This window comes from Rhipicephalus sanguineus, chromosome 5 (assembly GCF_013339695.2).
Source record: "Rhipicephalus sanguineus isolate Rsan-2018 chromosome 5, BIME_Rsan_1.4, whole genome shotgun sequence".
Classification (NCBI taxonomy): domain Eukaryota; kingdom Metazoa; phylum Arthropoda; class Arachnida; order Ixodida; family Ixodidae; genus Rhipicephalus; species Rhipicephalus sanguineus.
This window is the reverse complement of record NC_051180.1, coordinates 50,063,810-50,088,617: the sequence shown is the minus strand read 5'-3', so window position 1 is coordinate 50,088,617 and position 24,808 is coordinate 50,063,810. Positions and strand designations below refer to the sequence as shown.

Below are 24,808 nucleotides of genomic sequence, written 5' to 3'. Positions count from 1 at the left end.
CTGGCGCAGCGTACGGTCAGAGGCCCATCACGACCAACATCGTGCTAGGAATTGCGAACCCAAGCGACATTAAGGAGAATCCCAGCACTTCCCCTTCAACTACCACGACAACTCCGAGCTCGTGCACTGCGGTCAAGTCGAGATCCAAGAGCGGAACGCGTTCCACAAATACTGGAGACGAGCACCGCGGGTCATCGCTCTGCAAATGCGGCCACGACAGCCGAACATGCAGAGTGTGCTGTGAGAGAAAACACATGTTCTAATCCTGGGCATCGAGCCGCACTATGTCATCCATATTTGGCGCCTTCTTCGTGTCCTTTTGAATATTCTTTGTGCTACGCACTGTCCGCCTCTTAAGATTTCTGCTATGAGAATGACTGGTTAAATCGTACGTATAGGCCTCTAATCCAGCTGTGAAATTAAGTGGTGACTTCAGACGGAAACGTTTTTTGCTCCCTCTTCAAAGCTACGAAAAAAAAATCAAAGCAAGGAAAATCATGCAGACATAGCCGCGCAGCATCAAAGCGTCAAAGCTGCTTTGAGAGAGTATACATATTACCATAGATGGTTTACGAGTGCGCACTCACTGTGACTGCGTTGATGCAGCTGCTTAATTTAAGTCTACAACTTACATATGGAAACGACATATCCCTTTCCATCTCTTCATTTCGTATACATGCACAATATACAATCGTGCAGGCAGTTGTCTACTTTCAAGTAGAGGACAAGGACTAGGCCTTGCAGGTAACATAAGGTGCGCGCAGCACTTCCTTTCAAGCCTTGTAAGAGTAACTCCAGTCACAGCTGTCGCAGTAATGAACGCTTGCACGAAGATTTCGCTACAATCGGCTTTATGTAGCATGTTCACACACAGCGCTGATAGCTGCAGATCGGTAGACAGACCCTTTAATCTAGACAGCATGTGCACGTCACAGCATCGGAAGTCGGTTCTAACTGCACAGACGAAGAACCGTTGCAGAGTTCTCGCGTTAGGCATAGAAAAGGGTATCACAGCTCTTTTAACGAGTACCTTCTTAAATAGCCAGTGCCTCATGGTAGATTAGAAACATCCACAGCAGTTGGTGTTCGACTGAGTCGTTTATTTCTGGTTCGTTAAACCTAGCTTGACAGCCCGACATACCCGACAGTCCCTGTCATGTTCAAAATGACTCGTATCTGTGTGCTGGTCGACTGATCAGTTCTGCACCATTCTATTTCTTTAGGAGGCCACAAGGCGAAGTGTCCGCTTCACTTAAATGCGCCGAGGTCTCGTTGATGTCCAAGTACATTGGTCGAGCTTCACTAAAGCGAGGCCACAAGATGCCTTCGAATGTGGGAGGCATTCTGAAACAAAGAGGAAATATGTTGCAGCGCAAGAAATGCAATTATAATAACTAGCCGGATTTTTAGGCAACAAAAAAGCGTTTTAGGCGCCAGAAATAGGCAGGCAAAACAACACTTTAGGCCTCCAATGTCGTAAATATAGGCACAATAAATTTTAACATCAATGCAAATAATTTCAAATGAAGATGTGCGTGACCTCTACCTGTGACAGGAAAACAAAAAAAAATGTTATTGTTTAAGGTGGTGCGTAGGCGCCAGCAGTTGAAAATTGCCGTGCAATTGTCCTTTGTCGCGCATGGTACGCAGAACACGGTCTCACGGATTATTTTGTAACATGGTGAGGCGAGTGCCCACTGTCGAATCAACCCACTCCTGGGTCCCTTTCTTTTCGGCATGGCTGAAAAGGGCAGCATATGAACAGATAGCCAGACCGCTAATAGACCAGAAGAGAGGGATGCCTCGTGTTTGCCTGATCTAATCGCGTAGGGTCAATTTCTCCCCTGTCGATGAACACCTTAAGGAGTAAATTATACAAAGAAAACAAAAGTCGCGTGCACATCACATTTTTTCTTTCTTTGGCTCTTCCCTCTCCTATCCCCTGACGGCTCACCACAGTTTCGCATTCGCCAACTGGTCGCACCATGTCAGGGCGGCGGCATATGGTAGCCGGCGCGTCCCATTTCACTGCCGCTAGCGCTTGTTTTCCGGAAGTTGATTTGAACTAGAGGACCAGGTTGAAGCCCATAGAGTTCCGAACAGTCAGTGTTGCCCGGTAACATGAATAACGGTCTCAAACTGCACTAGAAAGCAAATTTTGAGGTTAAGTAGTGTTCATATAGGAGCCTATTTAAAAAAAAAAAAAAAACATTTATAGGCACTTATAGGCATTTAGCCACAAACGCCGAAAATAGGCATTTATAGGCACTATAAAAAGACTAAAGCCCTTCTTAACCTCTAATTCATGCTCATATATCAGAGTGGCGCGATGGGAGCGCGAGGAACAAAATAGGCATTTGCCTAAAATCCGTTCTCTAATAATAACCTTTCAGCATAACCTCTCAGCATGGCAACATCATACTTAAAGTACCCACTGCTGCTTGACGGCAGTATTATTTTATTGAACAGAAATGCATCAAGATAACGTTGTAGGTCTTGCACACATTCAGAAAACAGCTATACGTAAGGCTTTTTGCGAAATGCATGCAGAACCAGAAGCGTAGGCGTAGCCAAGCTAGTATGTCCTAGAGCACTGCACGGGCTCGGGCCTACCCGAAAACCCGGGCCCGGCCCGGCCCGTGGGCCGGGCCGGGCCGGGTAAAGTAGTTTTCACGGCGGGCCCGGGCCGGGCTCGGGCCTGAAGCTCCGGGCTTAGGGCCGGGCCCGGGTTTGAGGTGGCGGGCTCGTGTCGGGCCGGGCTTGGACTTTGCACCGTTCTTAAAGGGTCACTAAAGTGAAACACTGAATTGGTTTAGACCGATAAAGTGTACTCTGAGAACCCGAACGTCATTAATTTCACCATCAATGAGTTTATTAATAAAGGAGAAAATCAAGGTCAAAGTTCCATTTTCAAATTTCGCGCTGAAATGTCCGCACGTGACGTCACGGATTTCAAACTGTATTCGTCGTATTTTGGGGACACTGGCTCAACGAAATTTCCAGAAATTTGGTATGTTAAGTGTTATGACCCCCTCAGAGGTCAATGTACTTCATTTTTACCCACTATAAACTACGTAGGGCCCAGTAGATGCCCTCAGAATCTATGACGTCACGGAGTTCGCTGCGTGAATTTCAAGTTGGCGTCGTTACCTGCATTTTCATGCGAGTTTTCTCTCTTACCAAGAGTCTTGTCGCGGCGAGCGTGGTGCTTTTGGATTGGTAAAAGAGTAATCTATTGATAATAGAAAAATCGTTGTTCTCTTTAATATGCCTTGTTCCGCATACGCTGTGCATATATATATGTCCCACATTTTATCTCGAAAAAACGCTTTTTTATGTGGGGTAAGCTATTTGGAGAAGTTTTATGAGGGATAAGTACTGAACTCCTTTGCTTCTTGCATACGAGCTACTTGATTTATCTGAAACGGGCGAGCTAAAGTAAATAGACCAGGCATTTATATGTAACATCTCGCTATTCCGTGCTTTATTTCCTTTCGTTATCATTTTGTATCCCAAATATTACTCTGTAATCGCAGTAATAAATGTAATGTGTAATGCACTGTGATCGCAACAACGATCACAGTGCCCCAAAGCGGGCAAATGTTGTTGAAATTTAGAGCACCCCTCTAATACGAAAGGACTGCACGGAGTCTTGATACATAGAATCCCTAAAAAGGCACATTCTTTTTACGTGACTCTGTGACGGCTGCCAGTGGTCATGTGGCGCGAGATGGACATGCACAGCCTGCTTTCTGTGCCCGCATTAACGTCTGAGCTTTCGTCTTGCTCCGCCATATCAGGGGCCTCAAACTCACCTCAGCTAACGGGCCGCATTCACAAAAATTTACTCCCGCAAAGCCTAGGGCAATGACGAAGGTAGGAGCGTGGGAAGGGGGAACAGGTTTTAAAACTACCGTTATTTCACAGCAGACCTTTCCCATATCTCATACACGGGATCATTTCTGAAGGGGATTTGGCGGCAGGATTATAACAACGTATTGTTGCAAAATAGTGCGGAACGGAGCAACTTCGAGCGCGCCAGACTCTATCGAAGAACAGGAAACCGATGGTCATCGAGGGCCCGTGCACATGCACGTGGCCGGCGCAGCAGGACGTCTCTCTTTCACGTCTGGGGAACCAGTCATTTCGTATCACCCATAGTGACTAAAATCTGGACGCCGATTCTGAAATAGCTTTTGTTTTACGGTTATGTATCAACACACGTTGACCGCAGGGGGTGCCTCACGAAAAATATGCTTTCGATCTGTCATGCCTGTGTATCTCAAGAACATACTTATAAAAAAAATGGGATGAAGACAGTCATGTGCGGGCGGAGAGCCGCTAGCGAGAGGTCCGCGAGCCGCGTGTTTGAGGCCCTATATAGTGCGCTATATAGTGCGAGAGCTGCATGATACTGACACAACAGCGTTGGAATGTGCAGGAATAGAACAGGTCCATTAAACAAGGCGTGGGGTGAAGTATATTCGCTTGACGAAATATCTGGCTTGAAAAAGGATAATGACAGATTCCGTGCCGGGTGATGTCCCCTTACCTCGAACCATATGCATCCAATGAGTGAGCTTCGAGAAGCTTAGTCGCGCATTTATTACCAAACTCGAACGAACCCCGAAAATATATCGAAATTGCTTCGTCCTACTCCTGCCAGTCCTAACCGCGTAGTCCAATGGCCAACTTCTACCGGTACAACATCGCTGGGAAGGCATAAACATTTATAATATGGATAAAACGAGCACGGTGGAAACCTTGCATAACATACACTGCTGAAAACTGCAAAGAGAAGCCCTCAAAGAGGAGTTTTATAGACGACATTCAAGAGTGGCACGACGTTCGGGAACGAGAGAAGTGAAGGGATGAGCTGGACAGCTATGGTCATTCTGCAGAGGTCCACAAAGACATCCTAGATTTGCTCCAGTGGTGGAAGCTAACAACAACGACTGCCGACGCCTTCGCAATTGGCAAGGCAGATGTGGTGCGCCCGTCCGGCCAGCGCGAGCAGTGCAAGAAGCTTTAGCGCGGCAGGATATGTGATGCAACAGCGCATGGCGTGCTTGATACTTTGATTTTTCGCTCAATAACATGTGAAGAAGTAAACTATAAACTATGCTATAAGAAACTTACAGTCTGTATATACTAGCAGTGGTATGGTATATGAAAATAATGCTATGACAAATAGCTTTTTTTTATTTCGGCTGATTATACGCATACACGTGGTGCACGCGGTTCCATACCTTTGCCTAGATTAGTGTATTTACAACAAAGGTCACAAACTTGTTTTTCCCCTGTTTCTCTTGCTCTGGCAAGGTGCTACAATGGTGAAGATGGGTACTACATATCGAAAAGGGTGCATGGTTGGCTTTGAGGTTAGAGCTTGCTATAAATTTCAATAGGTTATAGAGTGCAATAAAAAGAAAGTGAAGTGAGCGTTTTGTTCTCCGCCAAGTCAATCTAGAACACATGCTCTGGCGGTGCTCCGTGTTACGCGGCGGCGAAGCCATCACGCTGTCCAAATGGGAGGCTGCTATTATATACCAGCTCCGCGCTAGAAGAACAGCTATATGGGCAGGCCAACGGGCCCGCGACGCAGCAGAGAGACTTGGTCTTTCTGTTCCGATGTCGGAGGGGCCCGCAACGTGCTAGAGCGCGTTCCGATGGACCATAATAAAGTTTATCCATCCATCAATCCATCCTTTGTTGTTATTGCGCTCCCTATCGAAAGTGAACTCGTGCTGCAAATCACTTTTCTTGCTACAATGTCTGCTACAAAACACCCTGCATGATCCCCAGTGTATTTGCAGAAAAAATAGGTACAGTATACCACTGCCGAACAAACAGTCATTGTATTCAGTATGTCCGCTCAACTGTTTGCACCGTGAGCCCCTTTTTACAAGAAATTACCGTAACTATGTTAAAATATAATTGTTAGCAAAATATGCGCCCACAAAGCGTAGATATTTGCCACTTAAAACACCCTGCTGTCGATTCCATGTTCGGGCATCACCACCTAGATTACTGCGTCGGGCCTCAGTCGGGCCTGATCTGTGGTCGGGCCGGGCCGGGCCGGGTAGGCGAAATTTTTTCTCGGGTTCGGGCCGGGCCCGGGTCTGACTTTGAGTCACCGGGCCGGGTTCGGGCGGGTAAATTTAAACGAGGTCCGGGCCCGGGCCGGGCCCGGGCTGAAAATTACGGCCCGTGCAGTGCTCTAGTATGTCCTGATCCCTGTACACCAGCTCTCGCTCGTTTCTTCAGACCCGGGTAAGGTGAATAAGAGAACTGAACCGAGAAAAAAATGTTTCAAATCGAAGTGTTCGCAAAGTATGAACTTGGCAAAGTTGTAGTGGTTTTTTTTTTGTGTGTGTGGGGGGGGGGGGGGGGGGAGGGCAGGGGCGTAGGCAGAAATTTTTTTCGGGGGGGCACCACCTTGATCCGAAGTGGGGGCCGGGATGGCAGATCTGGTCGAGTGTCATTTTGTGCTCTGTGTGCCTCGGCAAAAAAATTTCGGGGGGGGGGGGGGGGGGGCAAGGGCCCGGTGTGCACCTCCCCCCCTGGCTGCGCCACTGGGGAAGGGGAGTCACTTTACTAAATATTTGCAGTTTGTATATGATATATACACACACGAATATTCATAAAGGGGTGTGAGACCCTTTTTGAATTTCAGAGTAGCAAGAGAAGCCTTGCAAATCATTTCTTGCGTATACAGATCACTGTAGATTCGGAGATTATCTTCACCCGGCTGTTAACATGGTAAGTCTGCAATCGATATAATCTGCGTTGGTCCCAGAATAGATTCCTGGACCAGGACGAATTTTTAGGGAACTAAGAAGCTTTCTTTCAGAGAAATCCGCATGGATTTCCTTGTGGCTTCATGCTACAAACGAGTGGTTGTCAATTTCCCCTTCTTGGGTATAATTTATTATTGTATTGCAATTATTGTTACACTAGCTAAAGAAGAAAAAATAGAACATCAAAAAAAAAGAACAATATAAAGTACGTGCCGATAACTACCACCTCATTTAATACATTTAGCGAACAGGATTATGTACAGTCGAGCGCGATATGAAGGTTATCGCGCGAGCATCGACCGGCCTAGCGTCCCAGGGGCCTAGCGGCACGTTTCGGAACAGTGAAAATCAAGATTACGCATTCTTCTCGCCCTTGTTGGCTGTTCCATGCTAACAATCGCCCCTACGACGAACTCTACAACCTCTCTCTCTCTCCATTTTAAGCTTTCCATTCGTTGCGATCAAGTGTATTCTTCGTCGACTCTTATCTCTGCAGATGATAACAATATCGCTGGGAAAGATCTAGTAAAGCCTTGGAATTGCTTCGTTTGAACGGCTTGCTAAGTTGAACAAAATATATCGCGTTGTCATAAAAAAAGATGAAAATATGTCTTCCTCAGACGGGAGTGGTCGCAGCTTAAGGAACAGCAAAAATAGTGAGTGAAGCTTGCCTGATACTTCCCTCTCCTCGAAAGGGGATTCTGGGCCGTGGCGCTGTTGCGGTTCTTGGGCGACGCTCGCGTGATAACCTTCAAATCGCGCTCGACTGTATATAGGGGTATAGGGAGAGGGGGAGGCAATATAAGATATTTAAAGATCATGGCAAGTAATGGCGCGATAAGCCGAAACAATGGCGTTCAGATCTGTGCCCGTTGAGCCCGGCGAACGCGATCTCGAACTTGGTGAGGGTAACGGATGGAGTACTTACACACTTCCCTTTTCTTTGCCCATGGCTATGGGCTTCCCAATTTTCTCGTTCAGTTTGCTCACTGAATGTATCTTAATTAGTGTCTAAGGTATACGAGGGCGTACCTCATCGACGCAACCATTCTCCCTCAGGTCGTACGAGGCACTTTTGAATAACAGTAGCGGTGCAGTTTATGTTCACTTGGCATGTGAACACAAGATCGTCTTTGATAAGGTGTTTTAGAATGTTGATGTCGTGGTTTCTATATGACGGAACCGCATGGAAGCGTTCAGTCCATGGTGCCGGACGCATGAGGCAAGAATCCACAGGAATCCACAAGAGGCCATTGGGCTGAGCGCAGACCATGAGGTCAGGAAAGCCATTACGTTTGCCGGTGTGATCGAAAAGGTTCTCATAAGCTCGTCAAGCTGTGAGCTATTGAAGACAAACGTACATGCCGCTTGTTTCTGATCGCAGATTGCGGTAAGAAAAAAAAATGAAGGCAGCTTCGTGCACAATTGGTGCCGAGGATGAAGGAAGTGCGGAGCTGGGAGGCCTTGTTTGTTTTCGGTTGTTTATTTTTCTCTTTTTTTTTCCTTTTCTCTCATCTCTCTGTTTTTTCGATGTCTTTTTGGTCTGTTTATTTGTATTTCTTTCTTTCTCTTTCAATGTATTTCTTTCTTTTTCTCGCTCTTTATAACTTTCTTTCTCTTTCTGTCTTTCTTCCCTTTCTTTCTCTCTATTTCTCTGTATTTTTCTTTCTATGCTATGGTTTACTCTCTCCCCTCATCCTTTTCTTCTTCCTCACCCTCACTTCCCTCTCCCACGCCCTTGGCATACTATAATATACAAGGCTATTCTATGCTCCGCTTGCGTGCCTGGATAGCCGAGTGGTTACGACGCTCGCCTTCGGATCGCGGGTACGCGGGTTCGAATCCCGCCTCGCCAAGAAACTTTTTTCGCCAGGAATTTCTCTCTCTCTCTCTTTCTATGTCTTTCTTTCTCTCTATCTTCCTCTCTTTCTCTGTACTCCTTCTCTCGCTCATCAGAATTACTGTATCCCACACCGGACATATCGGCGCATGTGTCCTTGTAGCGAAGCAGAGGACGAGGACTAAGAGGAAGAAGATTGCGCGTGCCGATGATGATAGTTTTTCTGTTCGCTCTGCACGGACTAACGGCCGACTTAAACAGCACCGCTGTTAAATGTTGACGTAGACATCAGTAAGTGGACGTAAACCGTTTGTGCAATATACGACGTCACGCCCTTGACGGAACAGGGAAAAGCGGGTGCAAAGAAAAAGGTAAGACTTAAGAATATAGCATCACTCTTGAGATATCCGTCCCCAAAATCTGCGAAAAGGTAATCCAGCAATACAGTTAAGAAAGTTCCGGATGGTATGAGGCACGCTCTCGAAAAACACTGCTATCTGAAAAACGGGTGTATCTTATCGTACGTTCCGCGGTCGCATGCCTCGAAAGTGGTGCTGTAGTATTAAAATTTCCCAGGCATGAGAACTTCTTACCTCAGTTCGTTTCACAATTACAATATTTGCCCGAATGTTGGTAACAAAACAGAACTCGTCTAGACGCAGGAACTGCTCCCCCCCCCCTAGCATTTTTCCCAACTTCTGTGCTGGCTCCAATCCAAATAATGTTATTCCTCGTCCTTGTGCATTTTTATGAATAAAAAAAAGTTAGCGCCACTTCTCCAGATGCTGCTGCCAATAGTCACAAAGTGACTCTTCATATGGCTAATCAGTCATTGTGAAAATATTGAACAGTGTAATTATTCAATTTTTTGAAACCTGCTTCGTCTTGATATACATCAAAGCCCCTCATTATGGTACACTTGTTTGCCAAAGCTTAGTTTTACTGACTTTGAACGACCTCGTGAATTTTTTTTTTGCCGGCTTTTTTAATATGCAGCTTTCAGCGCAATTTTGTTGCTTGGCAACAACTATTTAATTTAGCCTCCGATTTGTGCCGTTAAATTGCTTTCAGAATATTAGAATAAAAGAATTTCTTCGCACATAAACGATCATGTATGGGGAGAGTCACTCGCCGAGTATTCAAACTTAGGAAGTACTATAAGCTTGGGTTAGTTGGTGGTTCATCATTAAGAAGGAAAAACAGCGCTAAAAACGGACGAGGACTAAGCAAAACACGACATTTAGTTGCGAGTCATTTTATTTGCGAGTCAGCGCTTGTGTCGTGTCTTCCTTAGTCCTCGTCCGTCTTCAGCGCTGTTTTAGGAGCTTGCTCCTTATGCTCGGGGCTTGTCCATCGTCGTAGTAGCCGGGCGTAACACAGGTAAAGTATAACCATCTCAGCGCACGCTCGCGCGAAAGAGAAGTCTTCTTCCTCTTGTTCTTCCAGCGTCTTGATGATGATATTAACGCAGGCAAAATCACATATAGCATAGCCACTGTAGCATGCGGCGCTCGCTCGACTCCGGCGCGTGCTATAGTTTGATAGGAGACCGCTAGAGGGCCACAATTGTGCGCTTCATCTCTCTTTCGACAGTCGTCAGTCAGTGCGCTTCGATACTAATAACATGAACGAAGAAGACAAAGCGGCGGAGCGGAGGGCTTGCAAGGCAGCAGCAATGCGGGCTCGCCGCCAAGACCCTGCGGTGAGAGCTCGCGAGGCCGAAGAGAGACGCCAGCGTCGTGCTGACCTCAAGATACAAGCCCGCGAAGCCGAAGTAGCGCGGAAGCGGCGGCAAGAGAACCTCGAAGAGGTAGGGTCGCGGTATGCAGCGGCCAAGCGCCGAAAGCGGTCGCTACCTGAAGTTGGTGGAGCCGACCCGCGCTTCAAGCACGATTTCCTCGACTGCACGTTCGGCCACAGCTGCAAGGTCTATGACCGCTTGTGGTTCGACAACAACCTGACCACAATCGCTACTATAACAACGTGTCACCTCTTTATATGACAGTAGAGGAATTGTACGGAGCATTCACGGTTTACCCGATTACCTCCGAGCAAGCTCCTCTAACATCATTCTCTTCGTGGATATGGTACAATTTTTCCTTCACAATTAGGAAGTACGTACGCGTATTCAAAAGTGTCATGCATTATATATACGTATACATATAGGCTCCCGAAGTTCGCAGCGAAATTATCGAATTGTGAACGTAATACACTGCACTGCTCCAAAGTAACTTTGGAACGAAAGCGCGGAACACAAATGACCTTGAAAGAAAAATAAACAATGAATCCCCCTCTTCCTTATTTCCCTCTGATCGATATGGGCTACGCGTAAAAAAACTATTTGTTCACATGAAACTCCGTGCATGTCGCACAACCAGAGGCGTAGCCATGTTACGTGCTTCTTCATTTTCTTTTTTGACAAACTCCTTGTGAATTGCCCAGATTCCGTGGTGGTATTCGTTTTCTGTAGTCCAATATAAAAGATCTTACCTCAACCGAATTAACAAAACTTGTGAAAGGGAAACCCATAGAATAGCAGAAAGAGAGATTGCAGAGCCGTTTTAATAGCACGAACCATATATATGATGCACGTCCCCTCAGGTATATTCCGTAGATTATTTACGCATGTACACACGGATTTCATCGTATAGGCATATTTACATATAGCAAGCATTTCCTGGTTCGTACGTGGAACCTCTTGTACACGTGATTTCAGTTATCACAATGAGATTATGCATTCTAAAAAGACAGGGCGTGCAAACACGGACACAAGAAAGAAGTCAGGACACCACAAACGCGTTTGTGGTGTCCTGACTTCTTTCTTGTGTCCGTGTTTGCACGCCCTGTCTTTTTAGAATGAATACTTACCAACTAGCTCAGCTCTCTGTTATTCTAAGAGATTATGCAGGCCCTAATATTTAACTAAGCTGAACAGCTGATGCTTTCGAGAAGCCTTGCAGACAACTCCTTTGAAAATCGCTAAGTACGACGTCAGAAACGTGTCAACGCATCAATGCACCTTCGCGGTGAAACAATTCGGGCATGACTGCAGCCTTCCGAATTTGCTTACCCTCGCTTTGCAAACGTGGCCCAGGCGTTCATGATGTTCAGGCTAAAGGTCCGGTCTGACTCTTCGAACTTGCCGGGAAACCTCATAGGCAGTCCGAACACGAGCGCCGTCTCGGGTGCGTGGTCGGAGTCGGTGCGGAAGTAGCTGTCCACTTCTTCGTCGACGTAGTCGAGCACGTAGTAGTGCACGGTCAGACCGGCGTTGGACAGTTTGCGGGCGAACGCGAGCGCGGGGCAGCCGGCGGCCACGTCTGTGGCGCCGCCTTCCACCAGTTCCGCCAGAGTCCTCGGGTGATCACAAACGCTGGCCGCTCGACTAAGATAGAGGTCGGCTACTTCGGTAGCGACGGGTCGCCGGTATCCTCGCGCGCTGAGCAGGACGTGTAGTGCCACCTGTGCGTCTCCCTTGGTCATGTTGTTCTGTTGCTTGAGCGCCTCGAAGCGGCCTTCGAAGACCTGCGACACCAGCCTTCTGCCTTCCGCACGGTTGTGCCCCATGAGGGCCTGGGCACTCGCGAATCCCCTCAGGTCATGAATGAGATCTGGGTTATGCGGCAGGAACTCGGTTCCGTGCGTGGGAAGGGGGCCTCGATTCCGTGGTGTCGCAATTCGATCTGCGCGAGCAGGACCTCGTGCGCCGGACGGCTCTTGAGACATTCGATGACGTCGTCCGGGTGTGAGACAATCGAGTGGCCCGCCTTAGAACAACCCACCTCGACTGCCAGAGCGTCGGCCTTCAACAGACTCCTGCCCGTGCTCTCAGCCGCTTTGGCGGCATGTGCAGCGCCCCCTTGCATGATGACTCGGTGGAAGAGTCCTCGGGCCCAGGGAGATATCATCAGAAGTCGAATGGCTGCTATCCCGGAGCCTTCACCGAAAAGAGTCACTTGCGAGGCGTTTCCATTGAATGCAGCGACGTTGGTCTTAACCCAGGACAGTGCGAGCACTTGATCGAACAAGCCCGCGTTGCCGGACGCGTTGCTGTGGACCGCGTTGAGGAAGCCGAAGAAGCCGAGCCTGTAGTTGAACGACACGACGACCACGTTCTGTGTCGCGGCGAGCACGGAACCGTCAAATGCGGGGTTATCCGAAGAGCCAGCCTTGAAGTTGCCGCCGTGGATCCAAACCATGACGGACTTGGTGCTGTTGTCGCTCACGGGTGACCACACATTGAGGTAGAGGCAGTCTTCGCTCATGCTCGGCCCTTCGGCGTAGTGCTCAGGAGCTGCATCCAGAATGATCTCTTGCATGCAGCGCTTACCGAAGGTCTTAGTCCATCGCGGAGCAGACCAGGAGACCTTCGGCGACGGCTTTCGAAAGCGCAGGTCACCCAGCGGTGGAGACGCATAAGGGATTCCGAGGAACGCGTTCACTTTTTCACCGTACACGTTGAGCCGAAGTCCCTTGACGTCACCGCTTCTTGTTCGAACTACGGGAGGCGTCAGTGCGTGCGTGACGCTAACCAGGAGGATCACGCCAGCGAAGCCAGAGACGCGCATTATCTCAGCGTCAGTGGTTCTTCACCAGGGCTGAAATCGAGCGATGTGTTAGGAGCAATCACAAGGAAGTTATCAGATAACAGTGATCCGCTTTTTCGAGCACTTCTTACGAACGAATTAAGCGACTAAGCTTGCATTACAAACAAAACACGCAATAATGATTTGAAGTGGTACACAATGCGGACAACATTTTTAACGTCAGCGCGCTAAGCACGGTGTAACCTATAGGGGTTTTATACTTTTGTGCAACAAACAAGCGTGAACACAACAAGCCGCGCGTGCGAACCTGTCCCTCGTTTGGATCGCACCGCGCACTAGAGGAGTGTAGTTACTCACTACTAGTGCTACGCAGCAGCCCTAACAGTCAGAGCTGTGACCCCCTATCCCGCGGTTCGCGTAAGTTGCGACCGCGGCGGGTTTCAGGCCAGTGGGGACAGAGACAAGTCTTTCAACTGAAGGTGTTTATTCACCCCAGATGCCAATTGCAACAATAAGTATAGCACATCAAGTTAGTTAACCCCTCAGAGGCGGAGTGTTCCGCACTACTGGGGGGAAACAACAACAAAATAGCAAGCACACGTCGAGGGAATGATAAAGGCCCATCTCACCCTCGCGTGGCTGCTTTTGCACTCCGGTCCGGGGCGGTAGTTCGCACTCCATGGCCGGAGCGCTGCAGGGGTTGATGGCGGCGGTGGTGCTCACGGCTTGGGTCCGATGTGGTCAATCACACCGCCCAAAACCGAAGACTTCGAGGCCCCCAAGAAAGCTACGCGCGTTCCCGGGGTCTGGAGAGGAGTCTCTCCAGAAAAGGGCAAGGAGGGAAAACGGGGCATCTCGACTTCGGCCAGGGAGCAGGGCGCGAAAGGCTGCGGGAGCGGCACAGTGCCCTCTCCCACGCAACCCCTCTCGCCACTGCGCGTACAAACGTAGCGGGAAGCCGAGGTGCCGCCGCGTTGAAGACAACGGGTTGCGTGTGCAACCCCACATCCCCCCCTCCTTAATTGAACCCTTTAGCCAAAAAAGAGGACCGCCATCACCAGGGGCTTTCTAAGAGGGGGGCTAGCGACTCCACCAGAAACACGGCGACGTCCGTGTCGATGAGGGAGCCGCCCGGAGACACAGATCACAGCACCGTTATCGCTGAGTGATGGCACTGGGGAGACATGACAGCTGATGGGGGCGCACCCATTGTCTTCAACGCGGCGGCACCTCGGCTTCGCGCTACGTTTGTACGCGCAGGGGCGAGGGGGGTTGCGTGGGAGAGGCCACGTGCCGCTCCCGCAGCCCTTCGCGCCCTCCTCCCTGGCCGAAGTCGAGATGCCCCGTTTTCCCTCCTTGCCCTTTTCTGGAGAGACTCCTCTCCAGACCCCAAGAGACGCGCGCGGCTTTCTTGGGGACCGCCTGGTCTTTCGACTCGAGCAGGGGTGACGACCACAGCTTGATCGAGTCGGGAGCCACCCAGACGCCATCACCCCCTGCGCAACGCCCGGTCTATTGTGAGGTAACTTACTGCCTCAGGGCCGGACTGCGAAGCCACGAGAGGTGAGTTGAACCTTATCGCTCTAAATCTCGTGTGCTTCCCATTTTGTTGTTGCTTTCACGTTGTCGTGCGGAACTTCTCCGCCGCTTCGTTCTTACCTTGTATCTTGTTGCGTTGGTGGCGCTTTTGGCACAATAAACTGTGTCAGGCAAAGAACTCGTCTCTGTTACCACTGGCCTGAAACCCGCCGCGGTCGCAACTTACGCGAACCGCGGGATAGGGGGTCACAGCTCTGACTGTTAGGGCTGCTGCGTAGCACTAGTAGCGAGTAACTACACTCCTCTAGTGCGCGGTGTGATCCAAAGACGGGACAGTTTCGCACGCGCGGATCTGTTCGTTACAAAGTAACCCCTATAAACCCTGGCGCTAAGCAAGGTGGAGCAAGGGGCGAGTTAGTGGGTGGAGCAGTTTAATGACACCTGGAAAAATGGTCAATTTCGACCTCTCGATGATGCTGACACAACTTTACTTTCTCTTTCAACATCTTTAACGCTTTACACTCCACAAAATTACTTGTTTAAAAGGAAATAATAAAACTTCTTTCATCGAATGAACACTACACTGCTGTGGCGTGGGGCATGAGCTCGCGCTTGATCCCCTGAGCTCGCGCTGATCCCCTGAGCTCAAAGAAAAATGACCCGAAGGTCGCGGGATCAAATCCCGGCCGCGGCGGCTGCATTTTCGATGGAGGCGAAAATGTCTGAGGCCCGTGTACTTAGATTTAGGTGCACGTTAAAGAACCCCAGGTGGTCGAAATTTCCGGAGCCCTCCACTACGGCGTCTTTCATAATCATATCGTGGTTTTGGGACGTTAAACCCCAGATATTATTATATTATTATTATGTGAGCTCAAAGAACATCAGGGGATCAAAATTAAAACCAAGCTCTCGAAAATCTTGTTTAAACAAAATATGCCAGACACGGTGTTGCTTCTTGTCGCAGTAACAAGTAAGGTCGTTCTATTTTTTGTATCAAGTGAATAGCGACGAGATTACAAACATTAATTCTTCAACAAAGAATGTTTCTTAACGCTTCTGCGGAAACCCGTACAAAAAGCTACATAGAAGTCCGCATATAACGTAACACTTGTCTGGACGCTCGTCATAACAAGTCATTATGCAGTTGCTGCGTCAATCACAGATCGTTCACTATACATTCAGTGCCAGAAGTTCACGAGACACAGGTCTTACAAAAAAAGCTGCATTTCCACGAAGTTAGGACACATATTCTCGTATTAAGGATCGTACCCGGAGGTTGTCCATCGCAATTTAACGCATTCAATTAAATCTACCCTGCTTCAACAAACGAGAAATTTACAGTTTTTGTAGTACTTGTGACGAGTAAACCTATGACACTCACTATTCTCGAACGGAAAAACGCGAACACAAAACTCTTCAGACAAAATCGCATTTCCAGTGGTGGAAAGTGTTACAACTTAATTTTGATGCTACGACAGGATAGTAAGCGTCGGGTTGCGCGCCCATGATTAGTACAATCTCAAATCACCGCATGAACGTTAAGGCTTGATGAAAGAATTGCGTTTCGTTCTACGTCGATTAGGAGTGAGAAGCAACGTTGTGGGATTGTTTCACGCTCACGAGACACGGTGTGATCAAGGTCGGACAATCCCAGACAGTGCTGCGGCTCACCCCTTGACACTGTTACGCCTCGAACGAAGTACGGAACGGAAGCTTACCCAATGGAGGAGCTCGTCGAAGTGGACTCTTGAAAAAAAAGAGGGCCAGAACGGGAACAATGTTGTCGCTATCTTGCTCAGAACAGGCACAGAGCCATTGAGACGGCAACTTGCGACACAAACACCGATATCCCAAGCCGATAATAACCAGGAGCGACCGATTTCCAGGCCAGGCACCGTGCGTTCCCGTATCCAGCTGACGCGTACAGACGTCATAACCCTGGCATGTATTGCCTGATACGTGGAATCATTCCCACTGGAATGCATTTGCCCAATCGCGCATTTCAGTCATTCTCGCTAACACCAATGAGGTGTTACAGTGTTCAGTGGAGATAACTAATGAAGGGCGCAAAACACAAAGTTGAATGGACGCATCAGAGTGGTGGCTGTGATGTCTTTTGTGGCATCCGCGCGCTGCTTTCTTGTCGATGAGCAAAAGTTCGAAAATTTGATTATGTAGGAGTCCAAGCTGGATTAGGTCTAAGCAAACAATGATGCGTTGCTGCTACGTTTTTTTTTCTTTCAATCGTAAAAAAGATGATGTCATGGTTAAACGAAAGTATATGTATAGATGGCTTGGCGCGACACAAGCAAAGCGGATGGACCCTTCTGGAACGTACTGTAAGGAAGCTCTCCCATAACGTAAGCTGAAATCCTTGGGAATTATCTTTAGGGATTTAGAAGGCCACTATATATGTTGGCACATTTACTCCTCGCGTTAGATGGGGTCACTTGGCACTTTGCGTTCAATCATGTGATTACAATGAGAGCGCTCAGCCCGTAGCTCTAATGAGGCCAACGGAAAGGGTGTTTCTAGTAAGTAAAGGGCGGCGCAAACAAACAGAACTAACGCATCTGGCGCCATTACGCTGCTTTTATTAATGGAAAATATTACATCGTTGGGCGTTGAGAGGTTGCCTAATGACCCACGCTTCAGAAATGTAGCAAAGGAAGGGCGCTTCATAAACTATACATATTGAGAAGTTGAGAAGTTACACGTGACGGCGTTCTGCGCTCGTAACAAAACACGCATCACAATATCTCGATATTTTGCCCTCTTATCTAGGATGGTGCTGATATGAAGTCGCATTTTAATATTGCGTTTTATCGTAGTGGATTTAAATGCAAATGTAGTCGTCATAGCGTCTGTCATTCAAAGGCATTTTCAGACATTTTCACTTAACTCATAGAAACAAGATATCGCTGAGTTGAAACGGACGAAATTGATCAGCAAATTTTTGTCAGTTTTAAGAACACATTCTGCATATTTAATTTATTTATTTAGTTATTTAGTTATTTAGTTATTTATTTATTTATTATTCACATCAGGAACTTTCTTGGCCAAGAATATATTGTCTAGAAAATAGTACCAGGAGAAAACGGTTGTCACAAGATGGAAGTACAAGTAAATTATATAGTGATTAAAATAATATATAAAGTTCTTGCCTTTTTTCGCCAGTACGCTGCTAATAATGGTAATATTTCTGACAGCTTGGTGTCACAAGAGAGGTAGAGAGGACAATGTTAGGTGCATATGTGAGGTCGCGTCGCACGCGAACGGCGGAAGAGGGCGCCAGCTGTTCACAAACGATGAACGATGTCGAAGAGCAACGGACGACCAATAACAGTGGACGACCAACAGAAAAACAGGCAATTTTTTGTGTTTTTAAAGACGTGAACGTATGACAGTAGACGCGCAATTCAAGGTTATCATCGGCTTGTGACGTCACTGATCATAGCGTGCCCGGCATAAGCGTAAAACAGTATCATTCCTCAGAGAAACCTTGAGAAAATGAAGGAGGTAGGACGTGATAGGGTGTTCAACGTGCTCCTCCAATACTGTCCGTAAAGATGCTTGATCATCGGAAGTAGTAGTACACGAGAGGTAAATGTATTGATTTTTGCACTAACAGGATAAGTGCATTTGCATTCGCATTCGCATTTCCCGAAAAGGAAACGTTGACGTCATTTAGACTCCCGCACTGTACTTTCTATTCTTGCCCCCTTTGTACACACTCGAGTGCGTATGTCTCCATTCGTGAGTAGCACTCGCATGCATAAATAGTACAGGATGGCTCACGCAAAAAGCGCATTGCGTTCTGCGATCGTAACCATGCATATAGCGTCGTCGTGCCGCGGTTAGGGTTGGATGCTTCCCGCCTTGTCGGGTCGAAGAACCAGACAGTCTGTTTGCACCACTTTACGTGCGCGTGCCTAATGCAAGCTGCGCAAACGTAACGGCGGCCTCACTGGTGACGCACGAAGTGGAATTTTCGCTGTGCTTTTCGTGCTCTGCGTCTGAATTTTAACGACAACGTTGTGCAGCCACTCGCCGAATCCGCCACGCTGTTGGTATAGTACGTGTGTGGAAGCTTCGCATGTATACAGCGGTGGGAGTTAGCCAAGCATGGGCAAAAGTTCTACCATATCATTATTGTCCCTAAGCAAGGCGTGGGGCCAGAATATAGTTTCTTATCTTCCACATGCGGTTCGGCAGCTGATAAGAAAGACAAGAAGGAAACGTGCTATATTTCTCCCGGTGTTTCCGATAAGATGATAAACTGGTGTACGGCTCACAGTCGATCGCAAAATTGCAGCAGCAACATACTCGCTTATCATCTGACTATATGAGAGGGTTGGAGGAAGCGGAATGCAACCGAGACGTCCTGGCTTGGTTTAAATGTATCCATGTTGAAGTAAAGCGCTCATATCCTATTAGAACCACGCTGCCAGTGGTGCCGGCCATGCGGTGACGGGTGATACGTTAATCAGTACCTGATAAAGGAAAATCCGTTAATTAATACTTTCTGTAGTAAGCTTAGCAACCCCGTCTCCTTATCTAGCCCAACTTTACCAACGTGTCGGCACACCCAACTATTGAAAGGTTAGAAAGGTAGTATTTCGCACGTTTGTCGCCTTCTTATTTTAGCGCAAATGCCATCGGACCTATGGAACTTGATATATATATATATATATATATATATATATATATATATATATATATATATACCATTTCAGTAGTTGGGTGTGCCGACACGTTGGTAAAGTTGGGCTAGATAAGGAGACTGGGTTGCTGTTGCTGAGCTTACTATATATAAATAAATAAATAAATAAATAAATATATATATATATATATATATATATATATATATATATATATATATATATATATATATATATATATATATATAGTTGAAGAAATGAAGGAGCACACTTACGAAAATTGCATATTTTTACTCATTTACGTTTCGGCCGTGGCACGGCCTTCGTCGGAATGAAGGCGTCATTCTGATGAAGGCCGTGCCACGGCCGAAACTTAAGTGAGTAAAAATATGCAATTTTCGTAAGTGTGCTCCTTCATTTCTTCAACTACATGTGCACCGGACCTTAAGAAATATCTTTTGAATTATATATATATATAATATATAATATATATGTATATATATATATATATATATATATATATATATACATATATATATATATGTGTGTGTGTGTGTGTGTGTGTGTGTGTGTGTGTGTGTGTGTGTGTGTGTGTGTGTGTGTGTGTGTGTTAGATTAGAGAAGTGCAAGCACACGTACGAAAACAAAAACAAGACATTTATTCGACGTTTGACAGTTCTCGGAATTTCACACGAGCATAATTGTGCGCTTGTGAAATTTCGAGAACTCCAAACTCGTTTCCTGGTATACCGCAGTACCATATGATTTGACAAAGAAAGCCTTCGCATGCACGAGTTTCAGATAAACCCTCCTCTTTACATCCAACTGAACTGACACTGCGTGCACCATTCCCGGTGCCAGTGACCCACAATAAGTCCTCCTTGCCCTACGTGTCTTCCTTCTTCCTCGTAGACCAAAAAGTTGAGAGACAAGACGTTCACTTTGACTGGCGGCAGGTTTCGCGTCTATATATACGTTCGGCCACCTCGCACACTGAACAGTTTCAAGACACGTACACGTGGTTACGAGTGCTCGTCTTAACCAAAACGAGGTATCCTAGAGCCAGCACGCTGTAAGAGTGTACACTGGCTAAACTCAATTATTAATCTCAATCGTTATTCTCACGCATCAAAATCTGGTCGTCAACAAGGTTAAGAATTTTATTCCACGACCAGCTCGCATTTAATATATAACTGACGTCACAGCGTGCACTTATACACAAATTTAGACAGAACAAAGTGCATAATTATGAGATTAAGCTGGCTAATGAACCATCACTGTTTAGTGGGTAGCACTCCCATCCATTAAGCGCAGAATACGCGCTATTGCTGCACTTCGTTAAATTTCCAATGGCTGACGAAAAAAAAAAATGGTTGATCCCTCCGTCGTAGGAATCGCAATAACACGAAAGTAAAGCGTACCCTTACAGAAGTAACTGAATGTTTACTGTACATTGATATAAGAGAGTTTGCACAATGTATATTGATGCCTGGCAGCTATAGCACCGTTCAACGTGGATGTGCCCACTTTGATGATTGGTGGTACATCTCCATCCCGACGACTAACATCCCTGCTAAATGATTAAACTAACCGTGTGGTAGCGGTAGTAGTTAACGGTGAAAATGTAATCAGAGAACTAGGTGTGATAGCCAGAAGAGCGTCGCATATTGGACGCAGAACATGATCGCCATCCCGCGGCATGTTAAAATGTGATTGAACACCACGGTCGGCTAAAGTCGCCACCTCGCGGTGTGTTAAGGCATTGACAGAATTGAACTTCTATTGAAAACGCGCCGAATGGGAGGGACGTGTAACGCGTTGCAGGGGCTAATCATGGAGGCCGCAGTAATGACGAATTACTTTACTTTACCGCTCCCAGGGGGCAACGCGACCCCGCCGACTGGGAGAGTGGTAGATATCAAAGACGCGTTTGTAAAGCTTCCAGTGTCTGTGCCCATGGCGCAGTGGATAGCGTGCCCGGCATCTGTGTCCGCCGACTGAGCGGTCGTGGGATCGACGCCCGTTGACGGAACTTTTTTTCCTTGCCATCTGATCGTGTGTATTTTTTCGACGTCATTTCCGTGAAGGAAATACGTCACTGAAGTCTTGGTGGACCCCGGCATAAAACACTTTCGTGTTAAAAAAGGGCCAACGTATAGCTGCATTCTCTATCAAAGGCTAATAGAGCACAAATTTATACTTGTCACAGAGCGCAGGTCTTGCGTTGAATGCGCTCAATGAAGGAGAATGAAAACTCCCAAAAATAGATTTCAATGGAGGACAAGCTGTTGCTCCCTTACAAGGGTTTCACGAGTGCACTTCTTATTCTAAAAAAAAAAAGAAAAAAAAGGGGCGAACCTTCGACTAGGCAGTAAGCCGCGCAAGCCTTGAAACAGTGAAACTGGACGTTTCTGAAGACTAATCTGGTTGCGTCTAGGTTGTTCGTAGGCCTTAGCTAGGTGATGAAAGTTGTTTCTAGGTTGCTTCTATAGGTCATTGTTAGCTAGGTGATGCTAGGTTGTACGTTGATTCTTGGCGCAGAGAGGTTTGAGTTAAACCACAGACAGTCACAGACACGACACGGATGTCCAAACTCCAGAGACAGAAACTCGCGCTGAAACCAAGCAATCGCACCTCTCATAGATCTTCGGGCACGTCGTCGTTGGCGTAGGCTTTCCGTCGCTTCGGGGTCTTCTCGCAGCCGCTGTTGCCTTTCCCGTTCCCTAGTGTTGGGCTAACTGTTGCTTTCTTCCTTCTTAGTGCACCAGTGGTGAGTAGTGGGATTTACCCAATTTGTGTGTGATACATTCCCGTTTATGACGATGAGAGTTTTCTGATAGTACGCGTAGAGAGAGAGTGAGAGATAATTTATTTAAAGAAAGGCAGAGAGGTCGGCTTGAGCTATAGTTGGCTCTGGCCTGTTAATCTACACTGGGGAAGGGGGACAGGGGAGCGAAAGAGTGATGAATGACGATGGTAAGGTAGGGAGATGAGAACATAATTCCGTGACGCTGGGGCAAATTTAAAGACGTGCATCCAGTCCAGTGGCTTCTAAGAAAGCTACGACTGCTTCTATAATCACACTTGAGCTGCTGAAGTCAGGCCAAGGACCTAACACAACCTCATCAGTTATTGGTCTAAGTACTATGATATTGCCCACTCGAGGAGATCAGTTTGTGACGTTCTCGTGCGTACGCTGGACAGGCGCAAAATATATGTTCCAGTGTTTCAGGTAAATGACAATGACCACAATCGGGACCTGTGGCAAATACCCGTTTGTTGGGCTAACTGTTGCCTTCTTGATTTTTAGTGGACCAGTGGTGAGTAGTGGGACTTACCCAATTTCTGTGCCTCATACACACTCTAAGAAAAAAGAGAGTCAAAAGAGGGTCATGGAACCGTGACTCTCCTCGGGTGTCCATCTGACCCCTTTTGGAAGGTACAGGCAGAAAAAAAGAGTTCGCATTTGGGAAGGAGTCACTGGACCCTCCTGAAGCGCGTTTCGATTGGCTTCGGTATACGGAAGAGCCGCCATATACGCCATACATATCGCACGCTCGCCCTTTGGCGCCGTTGTGGCGCATTGCTCGGCGACGCAGACGGGGTTGGCGCCGGGGTGGCGCGCCGCTCTCCTCTCTCAGTCGTCTCAGTTCTCAGTCTCCTGGTCTATTGGAATGCGTTGCGTGGATGAGTTGGTTGCGCGTCTTCTGTGGTACTGACGCCGGCTCCGTGCACGAAGTGACGCTTGGAGGGCGGAATATTCATGGAGCTGTGGATACGGACAACGGGCGCCAGTTAACGGTGAGTGTACTGCTTTCGTAGGCACTAATTATACAGCTTTAGCTGGGCGTCTGCAGCAGCTCTGCGGAAGTTATCTGCCAGCCATTTCCAACAGCAGCCTGTGTCCGCCGGGCTGTTGCGGATGGCCAACTATAGCTGTCAGTTAACGAGTTGCCACCGTTATGCGCGTTGCTGTACAAGCTCCCATAAAGTGAGCGATGCAAACAATAATCGAGGGTCATTTCTTGCTGATCGCACGTCGTGTCTGCACTACTGAAGGTGCAAGATGTCGTTTTGAGATGCCCTTTAGTCTACTTCATAATAACATTTCCATCGACCTTGAGTGTGCGGCGTGCTTCCACGCGTGGGAACGTGAAAAAAAAAAGCCTGTGTACAGAACGCTCAGACGCACTATATGTAATGGTTTTTGTTGGCTGAAAGACGGTAGTTTGAGGTGCAGATATAGTACGGTGGCTTCCAGAATGTACGCGGTAGTCATTCAAGTTGGACACGCCTCGCCGGTGAAAGTGAAAGAGCTCTAGACTTTCGACGGCGCGCGTTGTTGCGGCCGCCGGCGTGCACTCTTTTCCCTCGTTTCTGTTTGCTGTTTTCGTGGTTTGCATACAGTGCGATGACGTTGGGCGCTATAACAGAATCGAGTGAGTGTACGTGATTGTGGGAGTTGTGCGCGCTAATTCTAGCATATGACATGTCTGATCTCGACGTAGACGGCGTACGCACGCGCTGGGTGTCGTTCGGGCCCTAGTACTCGCATCTGTTTTTCTGAGTATTTAAGGATGGGTTACGTTTGTAAACGTGCGGTCAATAACCGCTCACGGCATGCCCCTGGCTGCCGGAGGATGTGCTTTGTTGTTTTGTTGTTAGCCTTTATTATGTCTGTGTGAACCACTTATTGTGTAGGTTGTGCAAACCTTTACTGCAATTTCATTTTCTCATCATAATATCACGTTCTGCTTTTCAGATACCGTTTTTCATGGTGCTCACGCTGGACAGGAGCGACAACCTAGCAAGCCACAAGTCTGATGCTTCCAGCCGTCACCACTTTTTGATTTATTCTTAATCACAAGGAATAAATATGGAAACATGATGGCAATTTCTGCTGTTCATTTAGCACTATATGACACTGTGCACATCACAGTCACACATTTTAGTTGGCTATACTTATAGAAGCATGTGAATGAGGAATACCCAAACTTCTTAATTGGAAATCACAGACCATCTTTTCGCGCTTTCTATATAACTTTGTTGGAAAATATGTGTTGTTTTGACGAGTTTTATTAAAATAATGCTAAAACTGAACTATTCTTTTTTTACAGTAGCTGGGCAGAACGGCAAGTATTATTGGACTTGTTTAAAATGAATACTCCACTATTTTCAACAGTCGCGCAAAAGTAGGGCAAGGATCAAATGAGTAGCTTAAAATACTTGTGGAGTCGCTTGATGCTTCGGTGTGGGTCCCTTGACCCCCCTAGGAGCGGTACCGGCAAGAGTCGTCTGACTCCCTATGAGTGATAACGTGATCCTCCCGATGAGAGTCTTTGCACTCTTCCTAGAGGGTCAGGGGACTCTCCTAGAGCGAGCCGACCCTGACCCACCAAGAGAGTCACCGTGACTATTTAA

General features: G+C 47.3%; 1 protein-coding gene across 1 annotated transcript; it reads right to left on the bottom strand.

The window, feature by feature from the left end:
- Positions 1-1,103: 1,103 nt before the first annotated feature.
- LOC119393615 (cholinesterase-like) lies at positions 1,104-16,567 on the bottom strand. Its single transcript, XM_049416293.1, is given in 4 exon segments — positions 1,104-1,344; positions 11,711-12,290; positions 12,293-13,238; positions 16,445-16,567. Coding segments are annotated over 3 exon segments (1,629 nt in total). The 5' UTR covers positions 13,209-13,238; positions 16,445-16,567; the 3' UTR covers positions 1,104-1,211.
- Between the last annotated feature and the right edge of the window lie 8,241 nt (positions 16,568-24,808).